The sequence below is a fragment of the Alligator sinensis genome, unplaced genomic scaffold (assembly GCF_000455745.1).
Source record: "Alligator sinensis unplaced genomic scaffold, ASM45574v1 scaffold869_1, whole genome shotgun sequence".
In the NCBI taxonomy this organism is placed as follows: Eukaryota; Metazoa; Chordata; order Crocodylia; family Alligatoridae; genus Alligator; species Alligator sinensis.
The window spans coordinates 33,721-45,505 of NW_005842159.1; the positions used below are offsets into that span (position 1 = coordinate 33,721).

The following is an 11,785-nucleotide window of genomic DNA, read 5'->3' on the forward strand; positions in this document are numbered from 1 at the left end:
GCAACACAAATAGAGAAAAATGCATCTATGGTTTATGCAGCTTACAGGATTTTGATAAGGGCTAATATTAAGACATTTTTAATTCTAGGAGAAAGAAGGAAAATGCAATCTTTTTGGATAAAACTGTAGTATGTTTATTATAGGAACAGCTGCTAGCCATGTAAATATGTTGGCTTCCATTACATAATATTTTTGCAATTTTTTAAAAGAAACTCTTGACAAATCCATTGTTTGCAGCAGAATTTTGAAAACAAAAAAAGACATAGGTTAGATATATGCCTTGCATGTGTTCCATTAAATTCTGCTTAGGTTTTTCTAAATTACAAGTTACTAAACATTGCCATTGCCATTTCCTTTTTTTTTTTTTTTTAAATGTTCCTTTGGAAATAATTGGTTAGCCTCCCAATAACTAAATATAAACATTTAAGTGAAAACGACACATTCCTGAAAAGCAGCAGCACAATATGCTGGGAATACTTGGTACCTATTAAAGACTTCAGTTTTGTGGGGCACAGCTGTACAGTGCTCCTCCTGTGAGAACCCTACAGCATGGCTGATTATCCCCTCTCTGGAGCAGACATGATGAGGAACTCTTCCAGTTCCAGGTGAAGTAAGAAAATATATGGACTGCCAATCCCTCAACTATTTCTTTGGATTTAGCAGTCCATTTACACTCTGTAAGGTGTTCAGAGTCAATGCTTTTAATTTGGTAGTTCAAGTGACAGCAGTGTGTGCTACTGTACAAAAGGTTCAAGCCCTTATGATTTTGAGAGGAAGGCATGCACATACAAATTTCGATTTCCTTTCATCCCCCCCCCCCCCAATGAACAAAACGCTAGGAAAGTACAAATTTAAAAAACAACAACTCTGAATTGCAAAAAAGTTAAGGATTCCAAGGTTAGGAAAAATGCCAGTTTTAAGTGTTCATGTGGCCTTAATGCTACAACCCTTACAAAGTAACCTGGAGAAAAATTTTAATTACATAGCAATATACTGACCATAGGATTTCTGCCCCATTTGATGCACAATTTGGATGCATGTGGGCAAAATAAAAGTTGCTCACAGATATGCATTTCTTCTCTTATGAGCTTTTCTTTGTAACCTGAATACAGCAGACATACACCCCATGTTAAAGAATCTTGGAAAATTTACAACTTTATACAGGAGGTAAATTTTCATCTCAAAATATCACAGATAAATCAAGAATTACTATATGAATTTTCAATATCTGTATAAGGAATATTAAATTTAATTTTATGTAGCCAAAAGTTTTAGTATATGCCATGACATTTCTTCTTGGATATTCCTTGACCCATTTAGATTAATATGATATTTTTGCATGCAATATGAGAAAATAGACTTATCTTCAACTTTGTCATGTCCAGTTCAACATGCATTTTTTTCCCCTGGGTTATCTTAATTTGTATTTTATTTTATTGGGGGGGGGGGGGGTGAAGCTTAATCTATTGGTACTATACTGGTACACATTTTATAGGCGCATAAAAAATGTAAGTGGGCTTGGATTTTTATCAAATTTAACTACAGCCCCAGTATCTAAAAAGCAGGGGAGTTTTGTCCCTGACTTCATTGTGAAACTGGAGAGAAGAATCTCAGTTCACTAAATTTATGGGATAAGAAGTTTGCTTCTCCAAGACTAAAATCACATGCACCCATAGAGCCAAATCTCATCTCTCAAGAGGCTAAATTTGGCAGAGCACATGCTTAAGCCCTGCTAGAGTATATGCAATTTAAAAACATTTTAACAAGCTTTCCTGAATTGGGTTTTAAATTAGCTCAACTGAGGTCAGGTAAACAGTAAATTTTGACTGTGTAGTTATACTGGTTAGGAGCATGACCCCCTGCCCCCAACTGATCCTGTATTAGTACAAACTCCTCTCTAGATAAAACTTGTACTGGCAAATGAGCCAGAATAATTTATGTAATTCCAGGAGGTGACTTTAATTACATCTGTAAAACAACTCCTTTCTCCTCCATTAGTTGCACCTTTACTGGGACTCTTTAAGATGCAAAAGAATAAGTGTTGGTAGACACCAGTCACCATTGCTCTTTAAACTCAATGGAAATGACACACTTGCATGACACAAGGTAGACCCATCTCATTTCAGCGTAGGCAGAAGTGTAACCTAATCACAACAGTACAGGCCTGCACATATACTCATTCTCCTGATTATAATCTGCTTAATTTTAATTTTTACTTTCAATTTATTCTCTAACTTTGGAATGGTAGAAAAACTTATATTACTGAAACTAGCAAAACCACGTTGTAAACAAGCTGATAATTAAAAACCACTCTTATCCTTCACAAGAAGGAACAGCACAATAAGCAAATCATAGGAATTATTGAGAAATGAATGGCATTTTCTAATAGAATAAGGGCCTCTTAATGGAAATACCACTTATTCATGAACTTCTAAAACTCAGTCTTAAAGGTAGAACTTATGCTTGCCTTTCAGACCAGAAGGACATATTCATGTCTCTTGGCAATAGGCTTTTAAAAATTTGATTTAATTGCTAGTGCATCTACCAAGTGGTGGGTGCTAGTTTAGGTTATGCCATTTCTCCCACTCAGGCGTACATAAATTTGTACACCTGGTAAAATTCTTAAAATATTAATGTATATGACAAAAATCTCAAAACTGCTCCTATGTCAAGGTCCTAGCATGTAAGCAGCAGCTGCCTGTGTATGCAGTTACACATGAATACTCTGGGGTACATTTATGATATATAGTACATCAATCTCAGCCTTTTGGGACATAAATCTGTTAATGTTAATTCCAAAAATGTTGAAGGTGCAAAGAGCAAAGTTTTGGACAATTTAACCAGAAACTGCTAAAAGCACAGCAAACAAAACCTACTTTTTTTTTTTTTTTTTTTTTTTTTTTTTTTTTTTTTTTTTTTTTTTTTTTTTTTTTTTTTTTTTTTTTTTTTTTTTTTAAATATAGAACCTCAGAAGTAGAAAGATCAGTGTCAACTAACATTATCTAGCTGCAGGCAATCCCTACGGATAATAGGAACAGATAACAGGAATAGTTAGAGTACTATAACATTAGGCCAGACAGACTATATAGCCCAACAAATAGGACAAAGGTTTTGGAGCAAAACATGGAATCTACTCCCAGATCTGCCACTAACATAACAGAATACTAGAGTAAGTTATTCTGCGACTCAAGTACCCTCAGCTGTGAAGTGGAAAGTCATGCTTTTTTCGGGTTTGCTCAAGAAATGATGAATGCAATACATGGTATCAGTATGCTTGAGAACACACACACACACACACACACACACACACACACACACACACACACACACACACACACACACACACACCCACACACCCACACACACACCCCCCCCCCCCCCCCCTTTGGCCAAACTCACTTACAAACCTCTACTGCTTGCTACTGCAGAAGTGCTAACGATGATCTTTTGAGTGGGTTTCAATATAAAGTGCAAGCAAGGTGAAAAGTTGTTCATGGACCAGTAGGTACCTCTTAGCTTGGAAAAACACAATAAATAATCAGCAAGGTGCTTACCAGAGATAAAAGGCCCCTTTCTTATACTTCACCTTGTTAAATATCATCTAACTGACAGGGTCATTGTGCCTCACAACAAATGCCCTTGTGGGCAAGTTCAAACCATGTTCCACATTGTTGACTTGTGTCACTCTACTATGCTATCTGGTGGCCTTCAAGCTCTTCACACTGGTGATGACATCACCTTACGATGGCTGAAACAATAGGCCAAAACTGAATATGCCAAACAACATCTAACTGACGCCAAGGATTTCCAACTTATTTTCAAAGGCCTCAAAGTTATACTGGTGAAATCCAAATAGCTTTTACTAGCCATTTACCAAATCTCAACCAGTCAAGAAATCCCCATTAGAGGAAATTTAGCAGGCTATATATGTTTTTTTGCCAGTAGTTTGTTTTTTAAAACTTTCCCCAAATAAAAAAAAAAAAAATAGAGGTTTTACAAAATTGGACCAAATTACAGTACGTAAAGGAGATGAAAAAAAGAAAAAACACCATGCCAGTCAAATAGGCTCTGATTTCTAGCATCAAGCACAATGGACTGCACAACACTTGAAGGGGAGATTTTATTTTGTTTACTTTGGTAACAGACTACATAACTTTGCAATTTAAAATAAGTATCTAGCTATTCAAGCCAGTCTATTCTTGCATATAAGCTCAACTCTTAAAAGAATACCTGTACTTTAAAAAAGTTTTTCCTAAAAGTAAGCATGCTTTTCTTAAAGAATTACCATGGCAAAAAAACCCACAGCCAAATTAACTGGAAAGTTCTGTAGCTGAATATGTAGCTAGACATAGAAATACAGTACAACCTCAACCTACCACCTTTGGAAAGCACCTACTGAAAAGCTGTTCAGATACAAGAATTTGTTAAGATAAAACAATTACAAATTGCTGTATTATATTACGCATAAAAGCCAGGGCAGTGTGGCACCTTAAAAAGATTAACTCATTCAGAAAGGCATAAGATTTTGTATGTGTAGGCAACAGCCTGCTTCAGATTCTATGAATTTACCTGCAGAGAGGGTTACTAAAAAGAAAGGCATAAAGTAATTTAAATTTATGCAAAAGGGAAAGGGGGAGGATGCTGAGAGAGGTGAAGGTAGGTGTAAAATTAAGAGATGCAGCAGCATTGGAGTGATTCTCAATCAGGGTGCAATGAAGTCCATTTAGGGGTGCTGCGGGATGCTGCTCAGTATTAGCACTCTTGGGTATACAAACAGTTCCAAATGAGCCGCAAGATAAACCCAGAGATTTCCAATAGGAATCCATGGTGTCAAAAATCTTCTGACCTGTTGTGGTCTGAATTCTTCACAGCAACAGCATTGCTGTATTAGGTTTTACTTGTATTTTGGTTACGGAAAAATAAGTGTTGACATTTTCTGAAGGGTGCCTTGAGTCTAAAAGTTTAAGAACACCACTGAGGTAGCCCAATATCCTTGGTAAGTAAAACTACAGCATGCATACCGATTCTGATGGTTAAACTCTATTAATCCCACAATCTTTTTAGAATTCCCATCCTTCAAGAGAGATCTCTCATTTCACTGCCAAACGTCTTACATTAGAAAGTAACAGGAAAATAAAATCATAGAAAGGCATTCTTATTTTCAAGCACCTTACATGAATAATTTTCTATTTTCTGCTTTAAGTCATTCTTTGTCCCATATATCACCCTATACATCTTTTATCTGAGTCAATAATTAGATTAAGAACAATTTGTTAAACCAAACAATCCAATTGCTTGTGTACCCAAATACTTATAAAAAAAGTTATAAGCTTATACAAAAGACACAGCAAATACAACACTGTTATATGTTTTAATGTTTATTTCCCCAAGACAGCCTAGCCTGCTCTCTACTTGGATAAATTTCACAAGCTAGTTTTCTGCTGCTTCTAGTTTTAAACTTTAACCATGTTTCTGATGACAAGGAATGCTGCAAAAATACTCTAGTCCAACAAAGAGTTATGATCACAAAATAATCTTTATCCATTCATTCTACAGTGTTTCAGAATTACCAGTCAATTTTAAAACACAAGGTAGATATAGATGCTAATGGTGGCTAACCTGGTATGTTTTATTATAGCAAACTGTTGTTCATGCAACACTTGTGCTCAAAGGGGAAGGCACAGCATTTCCTACAATGAGCCACCTTATAAAGAGTTTTCCTTTTCGTACAAATTTGTAATGTCACTTTTAATTTAGTACGCAGAACCTCAAAACTGAGGCATTCTTCCAATCATAAAAACACTTGCATGCTTTTATGCAAGTTTTAAAAATACAAAGTTTTCTCTCTAAAGTGGCTCAAAATAGATTGTTCATGGCTGCCTACATCTAAGATAAAAAGTAGTCTAAAACAATTGGACAGATTAGGCATATTAATTAAGGTGTTCAAACCATGATTTGATTTGTACATCTATTCACACCTCTTCGGTCTTTATTCAGCAGTACATATGCACCAAATTTAAATTTTAGAAGTTTCCATATCATTTTCATAGAAAACAAAGTTTGAAAACAAGTAACATTGAAACACAGCACGGTATTCTACCACAACGGAAACGTTTGGTTACAGGACTCAACAAAATCTAAAAATGAGCTATGCTTGTAGATTACCACATGCAAAGGTCTTCATGTTATCTTTGAAAATGAAAAGGATGATGATTTTATTACCACATTTTACTGTTTTCTACTATTATGGCAACTTGTGTACTGCAACACAGTCTATTTGAGGGGAAAAGTATGATTTTTTTCCATGCAAAAATCTACACAAATTAGTTTTGATGATATGGAAAGCTTTTTCATAACATCAAACATTCATCTGGTGCAAATGCACAGGGAAGCCTTCCTGAAAATTCTGACTTTACAAACAACTAATAAGCCATACAGGAAAAAAATTAAAAATAACTAAAAGAAAAATTAAAAAGGGAAAAGAAAAAAACAAAAAACAAAAAAAAAAAAAACCACAGGCTGCAGGAGTAAACTAGAGTCTGCTGCTAAACCGGTCTTTGTTTTTGTGTCCAGTGTAAGTTAACACTTATGAACTCATTTTGATGATTTACTAGGTTTATTATCAGCCCCCTGAAGGCGAATCAAGCTTGCATGCGTTCACATACAGCATCACAACCATACTCTCGTACACACGCCACTCCAGGACTAGGAGTCTGCTTCATGACTGAAGAGCCCTAGATTTGAAACAAGAGCCTGGTTCCACAGCATCGAGTCCAGACATTCATTCAATGTTGTCCATTCACACGGTGCTTCATAGCAAGGCCTGGGCTCATTCTCCTTGGACTTATATGGGCATCCTATTCTCTTTTATGCTTGATGATGATAGTACTGCATTTCCCCCCCAAATTGCTCTAATAAGTCATTGTTCCTTCTCAGGCACTGAAGATCTTTGACCTGTAGCCCTTTTTCTTTGAACAATCTAAATAAGCATTCAGTGTGAAGTTTTTCATTACATTTTGCCACTCATTCTCACTCGCACCCACTCGCCATCTTGACTTCATTTGGGCTTTTCTGTGATTCCAAATGAAATCTTCACATTTTCTTTCCCGATTTAATGCAGCAGCGGATCCCATGAGCCAAGATTGATGGATCAAACCATTTTTTATTCAGTGCTGCATTGTACCTAACTTCCAAGTCATCACTCTAAAACTGGAACCCTTCTGCTGGTACATTGGTAGATGAATTGAAACCAAATGTTCCACCTTGTATTGCCTCTGGAACAAGGCTAGGATCTTCATCAATCTGTAACAGAACAAAGAAGCATTTAGAATGAGTACAGAAAGGCTAAACATGACAAATTAACATGTCTATCATTTTGTACCAGACAGTCACCAGGATCTAGTGTTTAAAAAAATCCACAGCTTCGTATAAATAGTGATTGAGAGAGACAGGTTTTGGCTCATTTGTGGCAGCCTGACCATAGAATCTATAGTCAGTAACACCTTGTATTTATAAACCTTGCACACTATTACAGACTATACAGTGGATAGGGTGAAGTGTGGCAGCTGTTTAACAGAGCACTAAATCACCAAGGCAGGAACAGAAGATCTCTTGAAACTGTAGGGGTAACATTGATAACACAAGCAGCAATTACCTAAAATACCCCAATACCAGGACTAACTCCTAACTTGTGAAAAGTACTCCAGGATCTGAACTGCCACACAGGCTTCTTATACCTCTCAAGAAATACACCACAGCAGCACTGCACTTCTGATGTGGGAAGTGTACATCAGTTTGCAATTTGTTTTTGATGATTACTAGCTACCAAGGAAGAGTTACCTTACTAATGTTGCAAAATTGATAGGATTGTAGCAGCGATCACATTTAATTTTTTTGAGGGGGACAGGACAAACTTCTCTTTGAACTTTAAAAATAGCAAATTACTTTGAAAAAGCACATTTACGTGTTATGTATTTAGATTAGTGGTTTTCAACCTTTTTCATTTGCAGACCCCTAAAAAATTTCAGATGGAGGTGCAGACCCCTTTGAACTGTAAGCATGGGTATTCACATACTTTTGATTGATCATAGTCATCTTTCACAGACCCCTTAGACAATGTCTACAGACCCCCAGGGGTCTGTGGGACCATAGGTTGAAAACTACTGATTTAGACTAAAATATTCTGAGATACAGCCATGTAGGAAAGAAGAGCTGCTAAGGCACTTAAGCTCACTGTCAGATATCTATGAATCGATGCTCAGGACTTCAATGCATTGCAACATCACCACTTGCTACTCAATGCACCTGGAAACCTAATAAAATGTGAGACTGGCACAATCTAGCTGCAAAAAAAAAAAAATTACTTCTGAAGATCAGAGGAACTTAGGCTAAATAATGTTGGTGCAATGGTTCTCATCCTAGTTATGTATCAAATATTTCTCTTAAAAAGAAGCCTCTTTCTAAACTATAACTCATTCAACTTAGAAGGGCTGATGCAATGAGGTAAGCATGGCTTACTTAAAAGTTTTCCTGTGTACCTATGTCTCCCAGCTATCAAAAACAGAAAAATTAGTTTCAGCAAGACATTTTATTTAAAGCATATTTGCTCAAACCACCTCAAAACTGAACAAATATGCACAAATCTACCTACTGACACTATCGATCAAATATAATCATCACAGTAAATGCTAGAAACAGATTTAACCAGTGTAAAGTCTCGAGGCATTTTGATAAATAAAGTTAAATGCGACAAAACTACTACACACTTACATCATCTGAAGAGAAGAACTGATCAATGATCTCATAAGCAAGTTTGTAGATGTCTTCATTTTCATGATTCTGTAGCTGTTCAATTTTCTCCAACCCTGTAGGAAATATTTAAGAGAAGGAATCAATCAGAAGGTTAAAACATTAGATCTGACACTTAAATTTAATGGGTGAGGTGAGAAGACAGGTGGTAGGTTAACTTAACTATCCCCATGTTAGCCAATTCTTGTATAGTTAAAAAAGTTCTGGGGACACTAACAGTAGAATTAGAATGCAACATGTTTAGGTTTATCTATACATGCAGCTAATGCTGATTAACTCCATGCATGGATGCTTATTCTGGTTTGGTTTGGTTTTTTTTACAGCATAATAATTCACTTGGGATTCTCCAACCATAAAAAAAAAAAAAGTGTTCAGCAGTTTGGGGAAAATAAAGTAATCATCATTGCAGTATTAGTGCCTCAGGCTTTAAGACAGCTACACTATAATGCAGCCATGTGGAATAAGTAGCATGTACCTCCCAGTCAAGGAGACAAAAGCACAGCAACCAGGAAAGTATAGCAGGAAGTTCTCACTTGGGTCAGATTCTTCAGTCACTAAAGCACCTCAATTTTCTGATGCTCCTCTCCTAAACACAATTCACTTACATTTTAAATCCTTTGTCCTTTTTAAATTTCCTGATCTCCAAAAGCACCACCCTCATCTCAAGTAATGTGCAAGAAAGGTGTTTCCCTGAGAACTTGTAGTGATCATTTAAACATTAAAATAGTTCCTTTTCCTAAAAGGAGAATTCCAGTGGATTGGCAGCTATTTCACAAAATTTAAAATTTAGCCATATTTTTGGATTGGCAGCTATTTCACAAAATTTAAAATTTAGCCATATTTTCAAGGCAACACTATTAATAATTTTATTTAAAAATGTATCTGAAATAATTTGATAAAAAAAATCTCATTACATTTACAACTTAAGGAAAAGGACAGACACAGCAATGTACTACTTTGTAAACTATGGCAAAATAACTTGAAGTTGGGATACTTCACTAGCATGACTGGATTTCTTATATATTGTATTGGGTTATATAAAGGTTTCCTCAGACAGACACGTTTGTATCAAGATTCTCTCAAAGCAGTACAAAGTGAAACTGGCATAAGAAAGATATGCAACAAACGACTATTTCGAAACAGGTAGTAAATGGGCTTCACCGTTCATTATGTTTGCAGTTGCAGTAAGCTGTAGTGTGAAATAATTTACATCATACCTCCACACTCTTCTATAAGGTTGGCTATGGTTTCTGCTTCATCTTCAGCCATTTTTAATATATTACTTAGTCCATCCAGCACCACTTGTACAACTTGAGCATCTTTTACTGTTAGCAAGTTGCAAAAAGGAGGAATTACATTTTGTTGAATTAAGTATGCCACCTAGAAGAGAGCAACATGTAAATTAAAAATATTTAATTAAACCATGTGCAAAAGCAAGAAAAAGGGGAAGAGTTACTGAATAAGGAAATAGAAAAGAAAAAACCCACAAGCCACCACCACTTTTCATGAAGATGACTAAGAGCTAGAGTTGATACCTTGCCCCTTAACATCTAAACCTTAAGAATGTTTTAAAGCACTTTAAAACGTGTAAAAATTCAGTCCCATGTATCCATTTTATGCTTTGAAAATACATTCTAAATTCAGATTACACAATGAAAAGCCACTAACTGCTGTAATTTAGTATGTTGCAGGCACCATCTACATGTACTATTAATTCATAGCAATAAACTGTGGTGTATATCATGCTGGAGCGTATTGCTCCCAGGCGTTGCATTTGAACCTGTACCCAGGACCAAAGCATGCTGAGCTGGGTCAGAACAGTCCAGGCTGGCAGGGGCCCTGAGAGGTCAGCTCAGCAGCCTGGGGCTGTTCCCCCCTCAGTTCAACATGCTGTGGAGGGGCTGGCTGGGGCATGACGGTGCTCCAGTGTCGGGCTTGCCAGCAGGCAGCCCCTGAACTGAAACACCCTCATGCTGAAGCCAGCCCCGTCAGCATCTACATGCACACTGCTGGGGAGTAAATAATTCTGCCACAGGACAGTACTTGCTAGCCAAGTACTAGCCTGTGGCAAAGTTGATTAGTTTACTCCATTCTGACAGCATGCAGATGTGGAGACATTTACTGAAGAGCTAATTAGGAAACTGCAGGAAACATCTCGTATAGATATGCGCTGTGATCCCAAAGACCAGAAGTAGTCTCAGCCTGACCCCACTGAAGCAGGCTTGGTTTACAGTGTCCTTGCAAACCCAAACTTTATTTCTACTTGACAACTGGTGCCCAGCTTTATTGGTATGTGTGGTTGTCAGTGATTTCTACAGAATGCACATACAAAGATGACAAAGCAGTGAATAAATCATCCTCCTCCTAGCATGGATTTTCAAGCATATTTTTGTTCTCTTTTAGAAGAAAATACAGACTCCTACAGCTCAAGAGTCCCATCAGATATGAAACAGATTTTTTTTAAAGCAAGTTACTGTAATGTATTATAACATCACTTTCATTTTTCGCCCTCAAAGTTATTCTCCACTGACATTCCCAGGTCACCAACAAACGTGTATTTGAAGCGCTTCAGTACTGTACCATTGTAGAGCTTCCAGCCACTAGGGGTGCACTGATAGAGGTTTTTTGGGCCAATGCCGATTTTTAAGGAGGCATATTGGCCGATACCAATCCGAATTCCGATATGCAGTCCAGCAGCTTTGAAGAGGAATGTCTGGCTGGTAAGTCTGTCATGGTGGAAGGGGTGGGGAAAGGGACAGGAGGGGGGACAGGCTGAGGCTGTGGTGAGGGAGGGAGTGGGACTGGGACAGGCGCTGCTCAGCTAAGAGCCATGGGGAGTGGGGGTCAGCTCCCACCACTGCATGCACCCTGGGAGGGCATGCCCCCAGATCTGCATGGGGCGGGCTGGGGCACCTCCCCGCTTCAGCCACCCTAAAATCCACCATAGGCCCCCCTCCCCCGCCCCAGGCGTAGCCCT

General features: G+C 37.5%; 1 protein-coding gene across 4 annotated transcripts in view; it reads right to left on the bottom strand.

The window, feature by feature from the left end:
• The window catches only part of KPNA4 (karyopherin subunit alpha 4), a 72,852-nt gene that overhangs the window by 25,275 nt on the left and 35,792 nt on the right, over positions 1-11,785 (bottom strand). For 2 of the 4 annotated variants that reach the window (XM_025206518.1, XM_025206517.1), the window contains exons 16-18: positions 10,026-10,188; positions 8,770-8,864; positions 7,184-7,302 (exon numbers count right to left, since the gene is read on the bottom strand). In XM_025206518.1, the coding sequence (XP_025062303.1) occupies positions 7,204-7,302; positions 8,770-8,864; positions 10,026-10,188 (357 nt within the window). In that variant the 3' untranslated portion in view covers positions 7,184-7,203. Of the gene's footprint in view, positions 1-5,362; positions 7,303-8,769; positions 8,865-10,025; positions 10,189-11,785 lie in introns of those variants that run through there. The other 2 variants (XM_025206516.1, XM_014520838.2) reach the window with 1 other exon arrangement.